This window comes from Danio rerio, chromosome 3 (assembly GCF_052040795.2).
Source record: "Danio rerio strain M-AB ecotype USA chromosome 3, GRCz13ab, whole genome shotgun sequence".
In the NCBI taxonomy this organism is placed as follows: Eukaryota; Metazoa; Chordata; class Actinopteri; order Cypriniformes; family Danionidae; genus Danio; species Danio rerio.
In genome coordinates, this window is record NC_141023.1 from 22,443,436 (window position 1) to 22,470,127 (window position 26,692).

General features: G+C 32.9%; 1 protein-coding gene across 2 annotated transcripts; it reads left to right on the plus strand.

Annotated features, from left to right (window-relative positions):
* Positions 1–471: 471 nt before the first annotated feature.
* On the plus strand, positions 472–26,237 carry si:ch211-237i5.4. Of its 2 annotated transcripts, XR_015480716.1 has the most exons (3): positions 472–5,759; positions 24,969–25,783; positions 25,913–26,237. XR_015480716.1 is itself a non-coding variant. In XM_087244334.1 (2 exons), exons 1-2 carry the CDS (start codon positions 5,484–5,486, stop codon positions 25,731–25,733), a joined length of 1,041 nt encoding a protein of 346 aa, XP_087100460.1. In that variant the 5' UTR covers positions 472–5,483; the 3' UTR covers positions 25,734–26,237. The 2 variants fall into 2 exon arrangements, 1 of the variants encoding a protein (XP_087100460.1); XM_087244334.1 differs by having other exon boundaries at positions 24,969–26,237.
* Positions 26,238–26,692: the final 455 nt, after the last annotated feature.

A 26,692-nucleotide genomic window follows, 5' to 3' on the forward strand; every position in this document is an offset into this window, starting at 1 on the left:
TTGCTAAGTCGCAATCTGACCTATTAAAGGAGTTCACCCAATTAATATAAACTCCTTCTGTTATTCTCCCTCGTGGTTTTAAACTTTGAGTAAGAATGCTGGTTGCTGGAACCATCATTTTAGAGGCTGCATCCTCCAACGGATCCATTGGTAGGGCGCTGCGTCACCACCTTCAGATCACTTGAAATAAGTTTTAAAATCACTTTACGAAAAAAAGTTATTGCACACTGTATTTCCGCTTACAAAGAGCAGAGAATCACCAAGAGGTGACACTAGTGCGATTTGGGAAACAGCCACTAGATGCCGCTAGTATTAAAAATAAAATACCAATAAAACAACAGCATATTATAAGTCTGTAAAACAAACTTTTAAAAGTGCTGATGATTGTGATTGAAGTGTTGTATTGTCGTCTTTCAGGTTGTATCAGCTTTTTAAATAAATAAATAAATAAAAAAACAGGTGCTTGCCATTGCGACAGCAATAAGATCCAATGGACGGCTGATGGCTTTTACTCCAAAATGGTGGAATCGCGGGGCTGTTGCTGGGCACTGCTGTTGCAATGGTGCGTTCTATTGAGTGTCGCCTCTTGGTGATTCTAAGCTATTAACGGCAGCTGTTATGGTTATGGTTGCTAGGTGACAAGATCTGTCATCTGTAGGCTAGATAGTCTTATTTCAAAATGCTCGGTTCGGCTTGTTTGGACTTCGAAGGAATCGCCTTTAAAGTCTACGTCCCTCAGAGGATACAGCCTCTGAAATGAGACGCAGCTCATCTACTTTAATGGTGCCAACTACTAGTATTCTTTAAAATAGCTGAAGTTTATTTATAAACTAATTTCGAGAGGATCATGTGTTTCTTATTGACTGTATCTGGTTCACATTAGCTCATGCATAATTCACCAATCAGACGATTCCTAACTCACTATAAATAACCAGAGTGGCTTACCTTAAGCTGCGGTCACAGAGTTTGAGCATGTGATATTCTGTCGTGCGGTGCTGCGAAAAGGGGCGGGATTAAGCAAGCTTATCAAACATTTAAAAAAGTGATTGCTCCATGTTTGAAATTTCTGTCCAGAGATGTTATGTTTTGATCCTCGATTGGTCTCACGCAGTCAAGTGATGCAATTTCGCAGGTCAGAGTTCACCAAGCTTGAACTTTGCACCGCAGCAACCTGCGAAATTTGATGCATGACCCTGCGTTTCTGGTTTGACGTATTCTCGTGCATATGAATGAAAGTCTATGGGAGGAAAAGCCCAGTGTGACCGCAGCTTTAGTCATCTTTGTATTGAAGAATCCCCCCTTCCGCCCCTACTCCTCCCCTTTTCCTTAAGAGGGTGGCACGGTGGCCCAGTGGTTAGCACTGTTGTCTCTCAGCAATAATATCTCTGGTTCAGGTCTTTACCCGACCAGTTGACATTTCTGTACGGAGTTCACATGTTAATCCTTGTGCTTGCATAGGTTTCCCCTAGGTTCTTACATTTCCTCTCACAGTCCAAACACATGCAACATTAGGTAAATTGACCAAACCAAATTGGCACAATAGATGTGTTCTTAACCAGGAGTTTATATTTATAGCAATCCTTATCCAGCCATTTGTCTCAACAAACAGGGGAGTTCTCAAGACATACCTGAGCTCCAACTCCCCTCTCGCCCTGCAAACAGGTGGGAGCCCCGGGCTCGAGGATCCTATGAGGTTAGGGTTCTCTCCTGGGACAGAATGCCAAACGCGCTTTACAATCGATCATCAGCTAAGTGTGAACTCTTGAAATATATTTTGTGTTTAACAGAGGAACAAATGAAGGGTGAGTAAATAATGACAGAATTATCATTTTTGGGTGAACCTACCCTTTAATCTTCTTTTAGTCAAACAACTTTGAGCAAGTTTGTTTTCAATCTCGCATATTGTCATGCCTATGAGTAAGTCTGTGGAGCAAAAGGTGTAAAGTGATTTGCGGCTCAAAGATAGAAGAATTCATTGATATGCGTGTATTGAAGAATGGGAACATAAGCTTGTGGAAATTTGTTTCTCATTTCAGTTTGTTACAAAGTTTTGGTGAAATGATCTGAAAATTTTGCATTAAGATCTATACAATTGATCACAGTGGGAGCAATTGTGATAAATAAATAAAAAACATTCAGTTTTTATGTTTGCAATTCTGACAAAAGGTAAACAATATTATTAAACGCAGAATTTGTAAACTCAATTTCACATAAAAAACAGAAAATTCTGGGTTTATATATCATAGTTCTTACTTGATTTAAACATGCCAGATGAATTCAGAATTGAGAAATATATTCAACAGTTTTTTGAAGCAAATTATAAACTTAAAAAATATAAAGTTTGTTTTCACGATTTTGTGGATTTCATCTAAATAATTCTTAGTTTACGTATTGCAAATCTGACCTTATTTGTATTGTGAACATAATTTTTGAAATCAACTTTAATCACAAAATTCATAATAAATAATATTAGTAGGTGCTTAAAATACTTGGTATACCAGCCTGATCTCATAAGGAAATATGACTTAATGTTTTGTCAGTTTAGTGACTAACTTATACGAGTTCAGTCGTACAAAAATGTATGATTTTTAAAAGTAGGTGTGGCACCCAACCCCACCCCTAAACCCAACCATCGTTGGGGGAATAAGGAAATCGTACTAAATAGGGTATATGCACACAGACTTTTAATTTCAGTCAGCCAACCCCAGCGCTTCCGGTGAATTGTCATCCCATACAAAAACGCCGTGTTTAAGATCTGATTTCTTTTAAAAAAAAAAACGAGATCTTCACTGCCTGGCTGAAATAAGATATAAAGTGGGTATCAGACCAAACAAGAAGCACTGCATTAAATTAGATCTTTCCATGCCATTTCTTTAAAATATGGACATTAATTTTACCCTAGTATTATCAATGAAGTTTCCGCCCTTGCCTGCTGCTAATGACGGCGCCTGTGTTTAAACAATCTTTTGTCTCTTTTTACGCTTTAACAACCAAATGGATGCTCAAGTCTGTTTAACTGAATGTATTTTACTTGCATTACAACATTGATGCTGTAAAAGAAACTTTATGGAATGGAAAATAGTCACAAAGTTTTTACCGAAAGTTCATCAGTGGCTGGAAAACACTAGCTGTGCATATAGGCCATTGTACGAATGAGATCGTACAAATTCATACGAACTTTCCACTTAAAAAAAAAAGTTGTGAATTACCATGAGATTGTGTTTGGTAGACGGGCTTGTGTCATATTTAGATGCATACAAAATTAACGATTATATATCAATGATAAGCTATTATAACAGTCTGTCAGTCTGGATGTGCTATTAGTTGTTGTTTCCCATATTCTTCTTTGGTCATGTATAGGGTCAGAAAAAGTGAGGGCCTCATTTTCTTTGGGAATCAAAGGGGGACCATCAATATTTACATCCAAGACATGCAATTGACTGAAATGAATGATTGATGTCAAGGTTTTTCCATTATTCACTTACAAACGTATGCATTATTTAATCACACATGATCTCGTATTTCTGCCCCTGACCCCTTTTGTACATCTAGGTCACGTCAACATTGTGTTGGGCCACTTTAGCTAGCAGTGAAGGTTAATTAGCATGTAGACAAAACCATAGCAGCAAGTTGGCCTGTTCACCCGAGTGTCACATTTGTTTTATATGAAATGCAAACGTCAGAATATTAAGGAATGACTGATTCAGTGAAGTTTCATTGGTGCAGCAATTTTGTTGCCATCTAAATAAAAATACATGGCGTTCGTGTAACAGAAAAATTATGAAATGTGTTTCTGATAGACGTTTAAACATCTTGGATAAAACTAGGCTAAATTTGAGCTTTTAGTGAAAATCTAATAGACATCTAAGAATAGTCCAAAAAATAAACTGGTCATCAAATAAACAGAAATGAATGACTACACATGTAAAGTCTGTCTAATCTGTCTGACGACTAATCTAGTTTTGGGCTATTATTAGTTGTCCATTAGATTTTCACTGACAGGCCAAGTTTAGTTTTGTTTTAGCCAAGCTTTCTACGTTTAGATGTCTGTTAGACATCTATTGGCCAAAAAATTGTTTGCTGGGTCGTGTTGTGTGGGTGTTAAAAACTTAAGGATGAAAATTATGACAATACTTATAAGGAAAGTGGCCTACTGTCACTTTATGTCGACCTTTAAGATGGTCCCATTTAAAATGCTTCATAATAAGACTGATATTGTGGAGACAGAATTCGTCTTTGGAAATACATTTGAGTTTCGGCGACAAACCACATTTATTCTTTATGTAGGCCAATGAATGTCTTTGGTGAGCTTTGGGACTGCTGATGTTGACGCTTATTTCTAAGTTTATCAGCAGGTTGTCTAAGATTGTGTTTAATTGAACCATATTGAACAGTATGCATATTATAAGGTTATCTGGGGTAAAACAATCATGTAATACAAGGATAGTTGAGGTTTTAAGCGTACAGGATTAAACAAATCTGACAGCTGCGCGTCTGAGTACGCGAATGGTTCTTCGGAGTCGATTCTTTACTAAATCTTTTGAACCGATTCACGAAACCTGTATGAATGATTCGTTCACGAAGTAGCCTAGGTGAAATGCCACAAATTATGACGTGGAAATGTTTATATGGCGATTTTTATATATGGGAAACGGTTCATTTTAAAAAAAGTTAGCCACATTATAAGAGATTTTTGTTTAACTTGATATTTTCCATTTTTTTAAATTTTATTAGAACGAACATCTTCTTAAATTTGAGCAGGGATATGATCATAAAATATTTCACAGGTAAACAAAAATGGATTAACTACTGCATAATATAATAAACCCATGTTTAAAAAAACATTTGTTCATTTGCCATTGGTTTAACAGAGCAACAGAGGTTAAAATTATCAAAACGTTTAACATTTTATTAAAACCCTTTAATCACACTGATATAATAGAATTATATATGTTTTAGTTATTTAAACTTGATAAAACTATTTTTAAATGAATATGCTATGACGTGAAAGATTCATTGATTTGTTAACCTACTTCAAAAGAACCGACTCGCTGAGTTGACTCAGCTGTCCAATCACTAGAGCGCTGCGCATCTTTGTGGATGTGGAGTAAAACTGAGTCACTGTCTTTGAGGAAAAAGTGGTTCTGTTAGTGTCTAGTGGATAAAAGGAACAAAGCACTCAGTGTTTCACGCACTATATCTATTACTACACTTTTAATGTTTATTGGTAAAAACCGCAAGCTTTTGTGTGTTTTCGCATTGACTGCGAGCATTTCGGGGGCGGAGGGGCTGGGGGAAGAAAATGAGTCGCATATGGTTTTAAGGCGATTAAAAAAGACATTTCAGCTGCACCAGATTGCGAATATCCAGCTCATCTGATAAAGTCAGCATTTTCGTACCACAACATAAACATTTAATGGAAACTAACTGCAGTGTCCCGTAGAAAGCTGAGGATCCGCTGTGCAGCAGTCTGTCGCCACATCATGCTGCTCTCCATCGCGGTGTTTTCACTCTTCCTGTGTCCGTCGAGGAGCTCTAGGCTGTGCTCTCACCTGTGCCAGTGCTATGAACACTCAGACTTGGTGGACTGCCATGCCAGGGGCTTCGAGGACGTGCCTCACGGTCTTCCTCACGGGACCTGGCTCCTGGATTTGGGAGGAAACAGACTCACGGAGATCCGCAGTCGAGCTTTTGCTGGTCTGTGGTCTTTGCGTATTCTAGTGCTTTCTGACAGCAACATCCAGGCTCTTCAATCCCAGGTAAACACATTCCGTCTCATTAACGTGATTAAAACCATTCTTTTTGTTAGTTACATAACCAAAGTTTTGCAATAAACCACACGTACTATTATTGATTTTAAAATTATTCAGGTGTTTACTTTTTTTAATCAAGAAAAGTATATGAGCATCTAACCAATGAGTCATTTTGACAGAAATGTGTCTATATTTTCTAATCTCATACGATGTTTGTTTGATCAAACTACACTGTAAAAAGTAATTCTGTGGCCTTGTAGATTTGATTAGAATTTAATATACACTTTAATAAAATTAATAATTTCCTGTTTTTAGGGATTTTATTTGCGTTAAAATTACTTTAAAATGTCTGTAATAAAATACAATCAATTTTAAAAGAATTTAGCTATCACTTTTGAATAATTAAAAAAAGAGAAAATATGAATTAAATCCAACATGATTAAAATGGGCATTTTTAAATACACAATCATTTTCTGTTACAACAATCAATAACCTAAACAATAACTTTGGTTAAAATTTGCTAATCTTTTTAAGCACTGTTTGCAGTTATTCATTTTGACTAATTTTAAATAAGCTAGTTTAATTAATTGTTACTCAATCCATATTTGATAAATTTAATTAACAATGTTGCTTGTAATCTGTTACCCAAGTTTTATTGAGTAGATATAGAGCATTATTTGTTACGGTGTACTTAGTTAAAATGAACTAAAACAACATAATTCTTGTGTTTTTCTTGCAACAACATAATTGTTTTATGCTCGATGCGCTTAAACTAGAGACATTTTATGACATTATATTAGTGCAAAAGAGCTTTAGTGAATTATTTTGATACTTTTCCTCTGGTTTAACACAAATTTATGCTGTATGCTTGTAGTACACAGATACTGTAAGTGCTTAATGAAATTGTTCAATTTATAAAACATTTTCAGCAAAAAAAAAAAAAGATTAACTTTTTTATATAAAATTAGCTTGACAGATTTTGATAACTAGTTTAACATTTTTGCATGTAGTGACTCAAGTAATGAAATGAGGAAGTTTTATATGGAATGACTATTCCGCATGCACAAGTTTATTTAATTTTGACTGACATGACATGAGCAAATGACAATGTTATAAAACAGCAGAGAGTTGTATGAAAGTGACTGAGAAAACTGTAAGATGTGTTTTTGTCACTCTGATCACAAGCGGACAAGTAAGACACATTCTCATTTTCACCTCCCCTTTAATTGTGTTTCTTTTGTCTATGTTCGACGGGTGTGAATCTGTATTTTTCAAATATTTTTATCACTCGTGGTACATCCATGTTTGCACATAGCCCAGTTTCTATGTCCATGTGCATAATGCCCCCACAAGAACGCAAGAGAGAATTATGATGGACTACCTGTCAAAAAGTTTGATGGATTGTAGCCCCGCCCCCTAAGGCGGGACTTCCGGTCTAAGCCCTGCCCCTTTTATATAAACTTTATAGTTCCGGTAATTAGATTCTTATCGTTTTTATATAAAATAATAATTCCGGTAATTAGATTTTTATCAGACTAATTAAATTATTGATTCCGGTAATTAGATTTTTATCAGACTAATTAAACTTATATAATGATAATAATAACGGTAATTAAATTAGTGTTATTAGAAGCATTATTTAATATTTTTAATTAGTGCTACAAATTATATTTATTATATTACATTAAATTATATTATATTATATTAAGTTATATTAAATCATTATTTTATTAACTGATATTATAATTATATCATATTATATAATAATATTATATTATATTATTATATTTATATTTATATTAAATTTAATTATATTATATTATATATTGTTATATTATATTATATTATTACATTATTATATTATATTATAATTAATAAACTATTAACATAAACATTTCTTTGTTTAACCTGTTTGTGTTTCCTCGGTGTGTCAGTCTGTGTCTGAGCGTGTGATGATAAGGAAAACTTTGGATAACATCCCGTCAACTGCTTGTGAAAGATAGATTTATATCAGATGTAGAATATGTATATCTGATTGTATGTGCTGGGTGTCTCCCACTAACTACTATATGTTGTTAGGTGATTAGAAAGTGTGCTGATATCTATATATCCACATGCAGTCAACTGTATGCATATGTATGTGTGTGTGTGTGTGCGTGCGTGCGTGCGTGCATGTGTGCGCGCTCGAGCGAACTTGGGTCTGGCTTTGTATGCTTGAATCCACGACACAGTATTTACTAAAAATACTCATTAATAGGTTATGTTGTTTTTCACATTATTACTACAATAATACATATTTTAAGACACACAAACATTTTGATTTATCTTTGTCGGAGTATTAAATTAAAATATGTTTACAATATTTTTTTGTCGGCTTAGCCCCTTTATTAATCCACGGTCGCCGCAGCGGAATGAGTCGCTAACTTATTCAGCAAGTTTTTACGCAGCGGACCCCCTTCCAGCTGCAACCCATCTCAGGGAAAATGTTTACAATATTAATCCAGTAAATAACACATCTTAATCTTTATTGACAATAAATTGTCACACCTTTTAAAACAACGTTATCTAAAATTTAATATTCTAAAATGTTGAAAAACACAGATGTAAATTCAAGTTGTCTTTATAATTAATGAAAACTTTTATTATGAAAAACAATTTAAAATGAAAGTTTTTCCTTTGACTAACATGTTTTCAATTTATTTACATGCATGACCTGTAATTTATGGCACACATTGTAATACAGTTAATCCAAAGCCTAATGTTTTGAGCACTGGTCATCACTGATGTTGGTTTAAAAAATCAACATAAAATATTTACTAACAAGGACTTATCACTCTTTAGACATTATTGTTATTTCTGTTTCAAAAGATAAATAAAATGTAATTTTATTACAATAAATTGTAGTAATTGCATTACTAGACAACTTAGTTACTGAACTTTAAATTCAAACTGTTTTTAATTCATTGCAAATACTTGATCATATAAAGAGAAATATGTATATTATTCAGAATAATGGAATAACACTGATATTTATTTTAAGAAGAAAAATTGGCTCTCAGTTTATCTAAAAACAGTACAGCTCCAGCCCTTAGTTAAATCTACTTAATGTTTTATAGTAAATTTTTCTAGTTTAACTACTGAATCCACTATTTACATGTTCATACAATAGTGGCAAATCTAGTAAGTTTACAAATTTGTCAAAATTAGTCAAGTTTACAAATAGTTCTTGAAAGTAGACTGATTACTTTTTTACAGGGTAAATGATGCTTTTCTTCTACAAATACACTTAAACCAAATTTTTGTCACTACACGCAATTTGTTGGGAGTGTATATGTTTCTTTAAACAATGTTTTTTTTTACTGCCAAACACATTTTCAAATGATCAAACTAAAATCTAACGGAATGTTTTTTCACTCTGAATATAAAAGCTTTATCTGTGCATTTTACTTGGAAAAGTGATGTTTAAAATACTATTCATTAAACTTACTGCATGACTGGAGTTTTATTTTTACAAACCAATAGCATTGACCTAATTCAAGTTTTTGATTTTCCACTCTGTAGCAGTTTTTCAACACAAAATGTAAACGTTTTATGCATGTGCTAAAAATCTGTAATTTTGCACCACTGTCAGAGTTTGTATGTAACAAAGCATACATGTTTTTAAAACTGTCAGTTTTCAAAAGTTACTTAACGTTGTCCCCTTTCTTCTGGAGTTTTTTTAGGAACAACGATTTTTCATTTGGGGGGAAAGAAAAAAAAAGTGATGTTTTGAAATACATTGGTTACACCAATATGGTGTAATGCTTAGAATTTCTGGGTTTCATCCAGACGGCCAGGGCTCAACGCCTGATTTCTTAATGCTTTTTAACCTCTAAAGTGTCCCAAGTAACATTAATAACAACACTTAAGCACAATTATTTGTATCGTAGTTGAATGCTACACTCAATACTGCCAGCAAAACACAATAATAACAAAGAGTAAACACTTTTTTTATTTTAAGAATACTTTGCAGTAAACTTTAATGCATTAGTAAGTTTATTTTATCTACCTTCTGATGCAGAATGTTTTGAAACATTTAATTATGTTTTTATGACCACGGGCATCTCACCAAAATATTTGACCTAATTGAAGTATCCAGTGCTGCAGTTTTAAAACACAAAATGTCTTTGCAAACTTTTTTGCGTATGTGTTAAAAGTCTAATTTTACACAACTCTTATAGCGTCCGTTACAATGCATACAGTAAATATCACAATAACCATTTCTACTGCCAATTATCTTTTGGTGTATAATTCTTCACAATATTTTTTTCACGAGAACTATGAATCTACAAAGGCAAGGCAAGGCAAGACAAGGCAAGTTTATTTCTATAGCACATTTCATACACAGTGGTAATTCAAAGTGCTTTACATAAACAGGAATAAAAGAGACAAGTATAAGAAAAATAAAAACAAATAATGAAAAATATAAAAATGATAAAAACAGATCAAATGTGTTAAAACAAGTTATAAAAGAATGAAAAAGAAGAGAAAAACATAATAGTGCAATCTGTCAATAGTGCGATCTGTCTACAAAACTAAAAGAATAGTTGCCACTAAATCTACATTAATATCTTGTTCAACAGTGTCTAATGTACTGTGTATTAAAAATGTATTCTTTTGAACTGTCATGAAAGTTTGAGTTGTGAATGTTTTGGTTTTAAACCAGAGACAACCATCAATATTATGTATACCTTTTGTTCAAATACTTTTTCAAATGAAAGATAAATTATGAAATTGTATGTCAGTGCATCTTTAAAACTAAATTGGGCAAAAAAAAATTAGGTTGTCTTTCTAAACTGACTACAAAACCGTTATACATGAGAACTGGGTATTATTGGGTTGACTTAAACGTTAACCAATTTTAATAAATGTTCTACATTTTATACATTTGCTTTAAACAAGTGACCAGTCCTTGACACACTATGCAACATTCTAATTTTCTAAATATTTAAATATACATTTGGCATAAATACAGGGCTTTAATCAGTTTCGACAATGTTTCTATGATTTGTTTCACACCATCATGTTTTGCACCTAGCTCAATTTTTAACTTTTTTACAGGAAAGGCATAGACACTTGAGTTGATAAACTTTTATTTCAAGTAAATATACACTGAAATAGAGTAGTACATAATGAACAAACATGGATTGCATTACAATAATAAAGACAAATTAACTAAGAAAAAAAAAAATACATATGTACAGTCATACATTGAAGAAAAAACAGGGTACACCAGAACAATAAAGACATTACTGATTATTACCAAACAACAAAGAAATGCTGCTAAAAGCATTCTGTCATGTTCTAGTATGTGGCTGGTCATAACTTCCACAATCTCAGCAATATTTGTTATTTTGTTTTGTGAAACCAGTGACACACAAATATCTATTATATATGTAGACATATACAGAACCTGCGTTACCCTAGCTCATCACTCAATTCAGTCAGCACCTTCAGAATTTTTGTAATGGTTGCACAGACAGCACCATTGCTATGAAAACACAGGTGTGTCAAATGATTTATCGTATTGGCCCATGAGTTTAAGGTCCCTCTCACAACGTCCATTTCTCTCTTGAGATTTTTCACACGTTTGCCATCTCCTGTACAATCATGTTTAGAATCACACGCATAATTAATGATCTTCTCCAGAAGAAAAGCCATATGGTCCCTATAATGCTGTTTAAACATGTCGTCCACAATAGACCTTATTTGACAATCAAAAACAGGGTTGCACTCGTACTCAGGCCTTTCATGCGCATTACCGTCAGTATTTTGAGAACAATAGCAATCAACCATCTTTGCATGGTGGCTGTCAGAAAAAAATCTGAAAATTATTTTTAAGAAAACGTTTTTTCTTTAATCACAATACAAAGTTTGTCCCATAATCTGTGTAGATCATAAAAAGTAGTACCTTAAAGATGCGGCCTGTGTCCTTAAACAGCGATAGTTCATCCCTAATAGTTCAGTGCAAACAAGACCAAAGTAGGGGCTGTGGTCCTCAAAGATAGTACCTTTTTATGTCTTTAATCTTCTTTTTACTCCTGATCAATTGGTTCTTGTAGAAAGCTTTAGGATCAGTGACTGTAGCCAGAAGCATTACTCCTTGGTTGCTAGAAGTAATAATGGGGCGCTTTATCTACACATTCAAACAGGCCCGCCTTCACTCACGGGGCGGTACTATGAACATCTGCTATGGTGTCATAAACTCATGATAGTTGACATCTTGTCTTTTATTTAAGACATAGGCGTGATGATGTAGGGATACCTATTTTAAAAATAAAATAAAGATACAGAGTCATAGCGTAAATATATTCACAATGAAAGATTTTAGAGAACTAATATTATAGATTTTTTACATTTCATGGAAGTTTTAGGTTGACAAAATATAATGCACAGCTTAAGTCATCTCAAAACTCATTGCCAAAATGGACAATACAATTAATTTGAATGTTTTTAAGCAAATATGTACAGTCTTTTCAACATTATTCTGCAGTTTGAATTGTTCAATACAATTGTTTATTTGGATTCCTATTAGGGCTCAAAGCAGTCACATATTTAACTGAAATTTGCATCTTTCATGATAGTGTTCTTTTTCAAAGAATGATTGAGAAGAAATAGGATTACATCTACACTTGCATATTCATTTTGGAATTTAAGTGAAACATACTTGTAAGAAAATACAATTAAATTTATGAAATAACCCATATTCCATAACTTATTACAATGCCTTTGAGGTCAAGAAAGAGATCAAGTTTACGACCCATTACCTCATAATTGGTTATTAGATAAAAGTTATTTTAAAAAGTCAAGTTTGGTTAAAAACCTAGGCTTTCTTAAATTTGTTCTGTTAAAACATTAAAAAAATTTAAAAATCAAGTTATGCATAATACGTTCTGGAGATATATAAACATACACTTTACCATCAGATAATCTACGAATAACAATATTCACCAATTTTATACAAAGGGTACCAAAACCGTTTGCTTATATTTGTTGCAGAGTAGCAATAAGATGTTTTTTTTTGTTTTATTTTTATGTTATGTGATACTAAATCTATTTTCTGGCCTATAATTTAGTGATATACTTATGATAAAGTTGAAATAAAAAGCTGATACATTTAGTTAAACATCATGTGCTTGACATTTTGGTAAATAGTTAAAGCTTCTGATTGTACTAATTGAATATTTAGCATTTTAAAAGGTAAATATGTGTCAGGGTATGTAAAGCTGACACCTCTTACTTGTTTGGTTGAGATTTGTGGAATGTTTCCACAAATTGAAATATTAAAGTGTTTTTCTTATTCACTATTCTGCAACTTTGATGCAACATTGTAAAAGTGTTAGAAATATACAAAAGCACATGTCATGCTGTTTTGTAAAAACAGACAGTCATATCAGTAAATAACTGCACTTCCTGAGACAAACATTTTGTTTTGCTGTAAATCTTTAATATTTTAATGTATCGGTCAGGATGTAAGCATACAACTTACATATAACTGACTTTTTGTACGACAATCTTTCGATGAACATGTTTACATTATATTGTGACATTTTTAGAGTGGTCTTTGAAATAGTTACAATATCACAGATGTAAAGTACTCGAACAATGTTTGAACAATGTTAGCTGATTGCTGTACTTAAGTACTACTTTTATGATTTGTACCCTACTTGAGTACAGTTAAAATTAATGTTTACTTTTACTTCATTACTTTTTTAAAAACAGTATTTTTTTTTTTACAACTTTCAATTTTATTTATTCTCAAAAAAAGTTCCTCACTCCTAACAAAACGACAAAGCTGCTTAAATTAATGTTATTTACTTTGTAATTGACATTCATTTCAATATTCCATCAAACTGGTCAGACATGCTCTTCGATTGTTTAGAAGTCATGTCCTGTCACATTGAGCTCCACAATCCACATCAACCCCAGTAAGTCTGCTATCAGTACACTTCTGTTAAGCAGTTCATAAGAAAATATACATTCAGTCCATTGTCTGTGTACACATCCACATAATTTTATTTAGATGCCGCACAGAAATAAACTTGAACCTCACTTAAGTATATTTAAACTTATACAAACAGAAAGCGTTTAGTTATTTGTCCTACAGTATGCTTGGTCATTGTTTTTCGCGTACAAGTTTATTACAGTACGTGTTCTAAGTACATTTGGTTAGTAGTTATTTTGACACCCTTTGATTAATTGGGCACATTATTTTTCTACATAATGTTATAGACACATGTATTAAGACAGAGAATAAATTTAAGAGTCGACTTAACTGAAATGAACTGCGAACATGTCAAATCTTTATAAAAGACGGTAATCTTATAATAACACAAATGTAACTGCTTACTGCAGTGAGAAAAATATTAAAATGAAATCACAAAAACATAAAAAGTATACATGCAGCTAGACAAAAGACCTGAATACTGTAGATATTTACATGTTTACTGTGTTCTTTTTAGTATAGAGTATACTGTAAAAGTATAATTTCAAGTGTGACAGCAGTAAACATTAAGCACACAAGTAGCTAACTATAACATTTTTGTTTATACATCCTGTCAACTTATAAGAATAGTAGTAGTTCACTTATACTTGTAGTAGATAAATAGTTTGTGCTGGAAATGATGCAATGAAATGATGCATTTATGTCTCCACTTAAACCATCCATATGAGAACTGTCGGTGCTGCATGCTCAATGCTTCAACATTTGCACCACAGGTCTGACTTTCCAAACAATTTAACGTTATAATTTTTAGTGATAGTACTCTAGTGTCTTGAAACTTGCAAGAGTACAGCTAGTGTAGCCTTGGTTAACTAGTAGTACACAAAGCAGTTACCACAAGGGATAGTGTGTTATTGAAAACATGTAACCGCTGAGCATTTTTTCTCAGAATAAGTGCAGTTTTAGATTACCTGTGGATTTTGAAAATGTTTATAATTTAATAAAAATTATAAACATTATTAAAAAATTATAAAAATAATTGTAATAAAAATAACAAAAGCTTCAAACATTATTCAACCATGTAATGAACTTACACAGTCATATGGTCAAAGTATACTTGTTGCTAATCAAATATAGCCCATAAAAGTACATTAAATACCCCAGAGAATATGCTGTAGTACAAATTATTTACAATTCAAATATACCAAATTTAATATGTCAAAATATGGCATTTCAAGATAGCAAATAATTAATTACATTGAATAATACAGGCTCTTTGTCTAGCTGCATGTATACTTTTTATGTTTTTGTGATTTCATTTTAATATTTTTCTCACTGCAGTAAGCAGTTACATTTGTGTTATTATAAGATTACCGTCTTTTATAAAGATTTGACATGTTCGCAGTTCATTTCAGTTAAGTCGACTCTTAAATTTATTCTCTGTCTTAATACATGTGTCTATAACATTATGTAGAAAAATAATGTGCCCAATTAATCAAAGGGTGTCAAAATAACTACTAACCAAATGTACTTAGAACACGTACTGTAATAAACTTGTACGCGAAAAACAATGACCAAGCATACTGTAGGACAAATAACTAAACGCTTTCTGTTTGTATAAGTTTAAATATACTTAAGTGAGGTTCAAGTTTATTTCTGTGCGGCATCTAAATACAATTATGTGGATGTGTACACAGACAATGGACTGAATGTATATTTTCTTATGAACTGCTTAACAGAAGTGTACTGATAGCAGACTTACTGGGGTTGATGTGGATTGTGGAGCTCAATGTGACAGGACATGACTTCTAAACAATCGAAGAGCATGTCTGACCAGTTTGATGGAATATTGAAATGAATGTCAATTACAAAGTAAATAACATTAATTTAAGCAGCTTTGTCGTTTTGTTAGGAGTGAGGAACTTTTTTTGAGAATAAATAAAATTGAAAGTTGTAAAAAAAAAAATACTGTTTTTAAAAAAGTAATGAAGTAAAAGTAAACATTAATTTTAACTGTACTCAAGTAGGGTACAAATCATAAAAGTAGTACTTAAGTACAGCAATCAGCTAACATTGTTCAAACATTGTTCGAGTACTTTACATCTGTGATATTGTAACTATTTCAAAGACCACTCTAAAAATGTCACAATATAATGTAAACATGTTCATCGAAAGATTGTCGTACAAAAAGTCAGTTATATGTAAGTTGTATGCTTACATCCTGACCGATACATTAAAATATTAAAGATTTACAGCAAAACAAAATGTTTGTCTCAGGAAGTGCAGTTATTTACTGATATGACTGTCTGTTTTTACAAAACAGCATGACATGTGCTTTTGTATATTTCTAACACTTTTACAATGTTGCATCAAAGTTGCAGAATAGTGAATAAGAAAAACACTTTAATATTTCAATTTGTGGAAACATTCCACAAATCTCAACCAAACAAGTAAGAGGTGTCAGCTTTACATACCCTGACACATATTTACCTTTTAAAATGCTAAATATTCAATTAGTACAATCAGAAGCTTTAACTATTTACCAAAATGTCAAGCACATGATGTTTAACTAAATGTATCAGCTTTTTATTTCAACTTTATCATAAGTATATCACTAAATTATAGGCCAGAAAATAGATTTAGTATCACATAACATAAAAATAAAACAAAAAAAAACATCTTATTGCTACTCTGCAACAAATATAAGCAAACGGTTTTGGTACCCTTTGTATAAAATTGGTGAATATTGTTATTCGTAGATTATCTGATGGTAAAGTGTATGTTTATATATCTCCAGAACGTATTATGCATAACTTGATTTTTAAATTTTTTTAATGTTTTAACAGAACAAATTTAAGAAAGCCTAGGTTTTTAACCAAACTTGACTTTTTAAAATAACTTTTATCTAATAACCAATTATGAGGTAATGGGTCGTAAACTTGATCTCTTTCTTGACCTCAAAGGCATTGTAATAAGTTATGGAATATGGGTTATTTCATAAATTTAATTGTATTTTCTTACAAGTATGTTTCACTTAAATTCCAAAATGAATATGCAAGTGTAGATGTAATCCTATTTCTTCTCAATCATTCTTTGAAAAAGAACACTATCATGAAAGATGCAAATTTCAGTTAAATATGTGACTGCTTTGAGCCCTAATAGGAATCCAAATAAACAATTGTATTGAACAATTCAAACTGCAGAATAATGTTGAAAAGACTGTACATATTTGCTTAAAAACATTCAAATTAATTGTATTGTCCATTTTGGCAATGAGTTTTGAGATGACTTAAGCTGTGCATTATATTTTGTCAACCTAAAACTTCCATGAAATGTAAAAAATCTATAATATTAGTTCTCTAAAATCTTTCATTGTGAATATATTTACGCTATGACTCTGTATCTTTATTTTATTTTTAAAATAGGTATCCCTACATCATCACGCCTATGTCTTAAATAAAAGACAAGATGTCAACTATCATGAGTTTATGACACCATAGCAGATGTTCATAGTACCGCCCCGTGAGTGAAGGCGGGCCTGTTTGAATGTGTAGATAAAGCGCCCCATTATTACTTCTAGCAACCAAGGAGTAATGCTTCTGGCTACAGTCACTGATCCTAAAGCTTTCTACAAGAACCAATTGATCAGGAGTAAAAAGAAGATTAAAGACATAAAAAGGTACTATCTTTGAGGACCACAGCCCCTACTTTGGTCTTGTTTGCACTGAACTATTAGGGATGAACTATCGCTGTTTAAGGACACAGGCCGCATCTTTAAGGTACTACTTTTTATGATCTACACAGATTATGGGACAAACTTTGTATTGTGATTAAAGAAAAAACGTTTTCTTAAAAATAATTTTCAGATTTTTTTCTGACAGCCACCATGCAAAGATGGTTGATTGCTATTGTTCTCAAAATACTGACGGTAATGCGCATGAAAGGCCTGAGTACGAGTGCAACCCTGTTTTTGATTGTCAAATAAGGTCTATTGTGGACGACATGTTTAAACAGCATTATAGGGACCATATGGCTTTTCTTCTGGAGAAGATCATTAATTATGCGTGTGATTCTAAACATGATTGTACAGGAGATGGCAAACGTGTGAAAAATCTCAAGAGAGAAATGGACGTTGTGAGAGGGACCTTAAACTCATGGGCCAATACGATAAATCATTTGACACACCTGTGTTTTCATAGCAATGGTGCTGTCTGTGCAACCATTACAAAAATTCTGAAGGTGCTGACTGAATTGAGTGATGAGCTAGGGTAACGCAGGTTCTGTATATGTCTACATATATAATAGATATTTGTGTGTCACTGGTTTCACAAAACAAAATAACAAATATTGCTGAGATTGTGGAAGTTATGACCAGCCACATACTAGAACATGACAGAATGCTTTTAGCAGCATTTCTTTGTTGTTTGGTAATAATCAGTAATGTCTTTATTGTTCTGGTGTACCCTGTTTTTTCTTCAATGTATGACTGTACATATGTATTTTTTTTTTTCTTAGTTAATTTGTCTTTATTATTGTAATGCAATCCATGTTTGTTCATTATGTACTACTCTATTTCAGTGTATATTTACTTGAAATAAAAGTTTATCAACTCAAGTGTCTATGCCTTTCCTGTAAAAAAGTTAAAAATTGAGCTAGGTGCAAAACATGATGGTGTGAAACAAATCATAGAAACATTGTCGAAACTGATTAAAGCCCTGTATTTATGCCAAATGTATATTTAAATATTTAGAAAATTAGAATGTTGCATAGTGTGTCAAGGACTGGTCACTTGTTTAAAGCAAATGTATAAAATGTAGAACATTTATTAAAATTGGTTAACGTTTAAGTCAACCCAATAATACCCAGTTCTCATGTATAACGGTTTTGTAGTCAGTTTAGAAAGACAACCTAATTTTTTTTTGCCCAATTTAGTTTTAAAGATGCACTGACATACAATTTCATAATTTATCTTTCATTTGAAAAAGTATTTGAACAAAAGGTATACATAATATTGATGGTTGTCTCTGGTTTAAAACCAAAACATTCACAACTCAAACTTTCATGACAGTTCAAAAGAATACATTTTTAATACACAGTACATTAGACACTGTTGAACAAGATATTAATGTAGATTTAGTGGCAACTATTCTTTTAGTTTTGTAGACAGATCGCACTATTGACAGATTGCACTATTATGTTTTTCTCTTCTTTTTCATTCTTTTATAACTTGTTTTAACACATTTGATCTGTTTTTATCATTTTTATATTTTTCATTATTTGTTTTTATTTTTCTTATACTTGTCTCTTTTATTCCTGTTTATGTAAAGCACTTTGAATTACCACTGTGTATGAAATGTGCTATAGAAATAAACTTGCCTTGTCTTGCCTTGCCTTGCCTTTGTAGATTCATAGTTCTCGTGAAAAAAATATTGTGAAGAATTATACACCAAAAGATAATTGGCAGTAGAAATGGTTATTGTGATATTTACTGTATGCATTGTAACGGACGCTATAAGAGTTGTGTAAAATTAGACTTTTAACACATACGCAAAAAAGTTTGCAAAGACATTTTGTGTTTTAAAACTGCAGCACTGGATACTTCAATTAGGTCAAATATTTTGGTGAGATGCCCGTGGTCATAAAAACATAATTAAATGTTTCAAAACATTCTGCATCAGAAGGTAGATAAAATAAACTTACTAATGCATTAAAGTTTACTGCAAAGTATTCTTAAAATAAAAAAAGTGTTTACTCTTTGTTATTATTGTGTTTTGCTGGCAGTATTGAGTGTAGCATTCAACTACGATACAAATAATTGTGCTTAAGTGTTGTTATTAATGTTACTTGGGACACTTTAGAGGTTAAAAAGCATTAAGAAATCAGGCGTTGAGCCCTGGCCGTCTGGATGAAACCCAGAAATTCTAAGCATTACACCATATTGGTGTAACCAATGTATTTCAAAACATCACTTTTTTTTTCTTTCCCCCCAAATGAAAAATCGTTGTTCCTAAAAAAACTCCAGAAGAAAGGGGACAACGTTAAGTAACTTTTGAAAACTGACAGTTTTAAAAACATGTATGCTTTGTTACATACAAACTCTGACAGTGGTGCAAAATTACAGATTTTTAGCACATGCATAAAACGTTTACATTTTGTGTTGAAAAACTGCTACAGAGTGGAAAATCAAAAACTTGAATTAGGTCAATGCTATTGGTTTGTAAAAATAAAACTCCAGTCATGCAGTAAGTTTAATGAATAGTATTTTAAACATCACTTTTCCAAGTAAAATGCACAGATAAAGCTTTTATATTCAGAGTGAAAAAACATTCCGTTAGATTTTAGTTTGATCATTTGAAAATGTGTTTGGCAGTAAAAAAAAACATTGTTTAAAGAAACATATACACTCCCAACAAATTGCGTGTAGTGACAAAAATTTGGTTTAAGTGTATTTGTAGAAGAAAAGCATCATTTACCCTGTAAAAAAGTAATCAGTCTACTTTCAAGAACTATTTGTAAACTTGACTAATTTTGACAAATTTGTAAACTTACTAGATTTGCCACTATTGTATGAACATGTAAATAGTGGATTCAGTAGTTAAACTAGAAAAATTTACTATAAAACATTAAGTAGATTTAACTAAGGGCTGGAGCTGTACTGTTTTTAGATAAACTGAGAGCCAATTTTTCTTCTTAAAATAAATATCAGTGTTATTCCATTATTCTGAATAATATACATATTTCTCTTTATATGATCAAGTATTTGCAATGAATTAAAAACAGTTTGAATTTAAAGTTCAGTAACTAAGTTGTCTAGTAATGCAATTACTACAATTTATTGTAATAAAATTACATTTTATTTATCTTTTGAAACAGAAATAACAATAATGTCTAAAGAGTGATAAGTCCTTGTTAGTAAATATTTTATGTTGATTTTTTAAACCAACATCAGTGATGACCAGTGCTCAAAACATTAGGCTTTGGATTAACTGTATTACAATGTGTGCCATAAATTACAGGTCATGCATGTAAATAAATTGAAAACATGTTAGTCAAAGGAAAAACTTTCATTTTAAATTGTTTTTCATAATAAAAGTTTTCATTAATTATAAAGACAACTTGAATTTACATCTGTGTTTTTCAACATTTTAGAATATTAAATTTTAGATAACGTTGTTTTAAAAGGTGTGACAATTTATTGTCAATAAAGATTAAGATGTGTTATTTACTGGATTAATATTGTAAACATTTTCCCTGAGATGGGTTGCAGCTGGAAGGGGGTCCGCTGCGTAAAAACTTGCTGAATAAGTTAGCGACTCATTCCGCTGCGGCGACCGTGGATTAATAAAGGGGCTAAGCCGACAAAAAAATATTGTAAACATATTTTAATTTAATACTCCGACAAAGATAAATCAAAATGTTTGTGTGTCTTAAAATATGTATTATTGTAGTAATAATGTGAAAAACAACATAACCTATTAATGAGTATTTTTAGTAAATACTGTGTCGTGGATTCAAGCATACAAAGCCAGACCCAAGTTCGCTCGAGCGCGCACACATGCACGCACGCACGCACGCACACACACACACACATACATATGCATACAGTTGACTGCATGTGGATATATAGATATCAGCACACTTTCTAATCACCTAACAACATATAGTAGTTAGTGGGAGACACCCAGCACATACAATCAGATATACATATTCTACATCTGATATAAATCTATCTTTCACAAGCAGTTGACGGGATGTTATCCAAAGTTTTCCTTATCATCACACGCTCAGACACAGACTGACACACCGAGGAAACACAAACAGGTTAAACAAAGAAATGTTTATGTTAATAGTTTATTAATTATAATATAATATAATAATGTAATAATATAATATAATATAACAATATATAATATAATATAATTAAATTTAATATAAATATAAATATAATAATATAATATAATATTATTATATAATATGATATAATTATAATATCAGTTAATAAAATAATGATTTAATATAACTTAATATAATATAATATAATTTAATGTAATATAATAAATATAATTTGTAGCACTAATTAAAAATATTAAATAATGCTTCTAATAACACTAATTTAATTACCGTTATTATTATCATTATATAAGTTTAATTAGTCTGATAAAAATCTAATTACCGGAATCAATAATTTAATTAGTCTGATAAAAATCTAATTACCGGAATTATTATTTTATATAAAAACGATAAGAATCTAATTACCGGAACTATAAAGTTTATATAAAAGGGGCGGGGCTTAGACCGGAAGTCCCGCCTTAGGGGGCGGGGCTACAATCCATCAAACTTTTTGACAGGTAGTCCATCATAATTCTCTCTCTAACGCATGCTGAAACAGAAGAATGCATGTCAAACTCATTCATTCTCTGCTGAGTAGGCTTCAAGGATGAGCTGAGACAACCAGACTGGACAGAATGCAGAAAATAAAGCGTACGTGGGCTAGATTACCTACTTCTACATAATTCAATCTGATGCTCAATGATAAAACCTGAAAAAAGAGTGTGGAATGTAGGACACTTAACCCATTATTGGGCAAAAAAAACATATAAAGTAACTTTAACCAACATTGCTTGCAATCATAAAACCCCCAATCACACTCCAGTGTTTTTCCAGCGAGTATTTCAATGATTACCTTAAAATAGTTGATGACATAGAGAAGCTTATGACTAAAAAAAAAAAAAACATAAAATATTTTTACAAAAGTGAATATACAGTGTGGTTAGGCTTCTGCAAGTAATACATTTTCTTGTTTGACTCATTTGCTATAGCTATTGTCATGATAAACAGTATAACCAGGTTATTGACCAAAGCTGCAAACATTATTATTTAACAGGTTTGTAATCAATAGTAAATGCAACACTTCAAAAGCCGTTAAAAAGAAAGCATTTTTTATGAAAAAGAAAGTTTTAAGAAGTAATTATTAAGGCAAACTTTGTCTAAACCCTGTTTCCTGAGCAAAAGCTGAACAACATCATGCTCAAAGGGTCACAAAACACCAAATCAAGTTTTTTTATTAGATGTTGACAGTCCTATATATGTCCCATGTTGCTAAAAACACTATTAGGACACATATATTTCACTAAAAAGTGAATATTGGTTGTTTTGCGTTGTTTAGAGCAAATTTGTTCTTCCAGTTTGAAAACAAATTTTGAAGCAACATCACGGCCATGATTTCATTGTGTAAATTACAGCATGGAGACTGGCTGTCTGTATTGGCCAGTACAAAGTGACGTCATTGAGTTTTTAGCGTTAATTCATGAGAAAGACTTGGTTCGAACCAATCAGCGCGCTCTATTGTGAGCGAGAGGCAAGTTCATTAAAAAGCATGATATAGCTTCAAAGACTCTGTTACAGTGTTCAGAGAGATGCCATGTTGTGTTGCCAATCGAAATTTAAACAAGTAGTAGAAGAAGAATTGTTTGGCGACATGGGTCATCAGTGTTGCGTTTATAAAAGTGCTGCCAGGAAGGTTTTGTTTCCATTTCTCTACAATGAGAGCACAGCTCGCATGTGGACCCACATGTGTGGATTACAGTGGTCTGCTAACACGCGACAAAACTATGTTTGTAAGAAACCTTTTTTTAGCCGAGAGCTTTTCGAATCTGGAAATAGTGAAATCCAGATTTGCCACTCGTTCCTTGCAGTTCCAGTTCATGTTGATTGTCCTGTGTCTACAAAATTGGTAGATCTAAGATCAATGTTCGTTGTTTACGTTTATTTAGATGGCAAAGTTAGTGCGTTAGTATCGTCAGCAGTACTCTTTCAGTTTTTAAAGACATACTTTTAATGATTTGATGAGTAAATATGATTTAGTTACTATGTTTACAGTAATATCACTACAATCTTTAGGGTAAATATTGATCTTGTTTCATGTTTCATGTAATGTCTATGTACACGTGGTAAATAAGAAAAAATGCATGTTTAAATTTATTACAGCATATCAAAAATAAGTGACAATGTAGTTTATATTTATTTTTATATCTGTAAAAGAGTTTTTATAAAGTATCTTGCTGTCTGCGTGAAAATTTGATAAATTGTGTTTTCACAAGACTTAAGATTAGAACAAATTGGCCTATAGCACCCACAGTATCTTACCTCTGCTGTTAGATATTGTTTCTTTACACGACACTCAATGTATCTTGAGTTACGGTGAACGAGAGGCAAAGCTAAAATTGCTTTTGATTTTTTAAGTTTTTCTTCTTTTACCTATTAGTTTACCCATCAAATATAGTGTCAAGTATAATTCAAGTTCATCTCAAGTATATTCAAGTACACAGATAATTGTTAAAAAAATGTTCATGACTTTTCCAAAACATTTTTGGTTTATTTCTCCTTCCAAAACTTTTCCAAGCCTGACAGATGCCTTTTTTGAAATTTCATGACTTTTCCAGGTTTCCCAGGACCGTATGAACCCTGACTTTTTTTCAAACTAGAAGTGTGAAAACACCCTGCTGAGACGGGGGTTTCATGGCCCTTTAAAGGGGAACAGGAAACAAAATCTTTGTTGCGGCACATTTATAAACGCAACACCGATGACCCACGTCTCCAAACAAATTTTCTATTTCCACTTGATTTAATTACGATTAGCAACACAACATGGCGTCTCTCTGCCATCTGAACACTGTAACAGGAAAAAACAGTCTACTAAAACAGCGATATCATGAATATTAATGAATTTAAATCTCATTAACAAAAGAGCGCGCTGATTGTTTGAACCAAGTCTTTCTCGTGAATTAATTCTGAAAACTCAAAGGCAGAGGCAGCCAATCTACACTGTAATTTACACAATGATCCCATGGCCTTGACGTAGCATCAAAATTTATTTTCAAACCGAAAGAATGAATTTGCTCAAAATAACGCAAAAACAACCAATTTTCACTTGTTTGCTAAATATGTGTGACCTAATGGTGTTTTTCTAGCAACGTGGGACACATACATGACTGTCAACATCTCAAACTATGTGTTTTGGTGTTTCTTGACCCTTTAAAGCATTTTGGGACTACTCTGCTAACTACTCTAAAGGTACTCTTAAAAATACTGTGAATTATTTCATCTTTTAGTGTTCACCATATCAGTGTTGCGCTTGTCCAAGATCACAACATACTGAATTCCTAAATATCGACACATGTCTGGTGCCATAACACTAACTAATATGCTTACTTAATTACCTCTTTCCCACACAGGCTTTCTTCTCTCTATCCTTTCTGGAGAAGCTGGACATGAGTCATAACAACCTCACCCAGATCCCACCGAACTTCTCCGAGAGCCTATCTTCCTTGCGTGAGCTGCGGCTGGACCACAATGCACTGCAGCTGTTGAAACCTCCAGGGCTGGAACATCTGGAGAACCTTGCGAAGCTGGACCTCAGCCACAATCACATCCAGTCTCTGGAACCCGGCGCTTTCCGAGGCCTGTCCCGTCTGCGGCACCTTTACCTGCAAGGGAACCACCTAGATGTCATTCGGGACAGATCCCTCACTATGTTGCCTGCTCTAGAAGTCCTGCAGCTAGGGAACAACAACATCTCTCAGATTGAGGTAAACGCACTCGCACCCTTACACAGTCTCTCGCTTTTGGGTTTAGAAGGGAATCAACTGGAGCACCTGAATTTTAAGACGTTTTTGAGTTTGCGCACGGCCACTACGCACCTGCTGTTGTCTGGAAACCCGTGGAGCTGCGACTGTGACCTGCACCGTGTTTTCAGCAAGCTGCTTAGCGTTCGGCACCTTCACGTTGACGACTACCATAACGTAACTTGTCGGGAGCCGTGGCAGCTGGCCGGAGCCTCTTTGGCCTGGGTGGACAGTCAGCTGTGCGTGGCCGAGACAGTCACTGTGCTGGTCATCACCGCTACCGTCATCGTGACCGTCTTTGGTGCTTTGATCATGGCAGAGAGAAAACGCAAGAAGAGAAAGTACTGGGAGCAGAACGATGGGGAATCACAATAGTCTGATAATGCATACACTAAAACATAAACCTCAAACTGGATTCCTGGAGAGCCACAGCTCTGCAGAGTTTTGCTCTAACCCTAATCAAACACAGCTGATCCAACTAATCAAGGTGTTCGAGACGACTAGAGACTAATAAGCAGATGTAAATTGGAGGTGGTGGGAGATAAACTGTGCAGAGCTGCAGCCCTCCAGGAATTGAGTTTCAGACCATTGCACTAAAACATTGTTGTAACTCGTTGGGTCAAGTAGAAGTGTTTCCCAACCCTGTTGCTGTAGGCACACCAACAGTACATATCTTGGATGTCTCCCTTATCTGCCCATTAACTTTAGGTTTTGGAGTCTCTTGTAATGTTCTGATGAGGTTATTCAGGTGTTTTTGAATAGGAAGAGTTTAAATGTGTATTGTTGGAGTTGAACCAGTTTGGAAGGCAATGAAATGAGGATAAACCTAATGTTGGGTTCATTTTTTCAATTAAAATTAAAATAAATGTTTTTATTACATAGTTTTTGTCTTGTTTTTAGTACAAATATCTAGAAAACATCTTCTACACTTTAATATAAATATTGCTGCCTTCAGTTTTTTTGTTGAATCAAATGAACTTTTATATTCATCTGAACCTACTTTAATCAAAGTGACAAAAATATTTAGTTTAACTTTGTATTACTTAATTAAATAGCCGAAACATGATTAGCTTATTAAAATAAGTTAAATCAACAAAAACCTTGTTGTTGTGTTGACTTTTTGTTATTTCATTTTTTACAGTGTAGAGAAGCATAGCATTTACATGTAGCTTTCTTTTCTGAAATAATCAGTCAAATTTTAGCCTGTTTGTCCTAACTTATCTGCCAGTGGGGTAAGTAAAATTATTTGGTTTTTGGTTTGAAATAAGATTATTGTACTCACCCCACTGGTGGATATTTTTGCTTGTTTTAATGTTTTAACTCACTTAATTGTG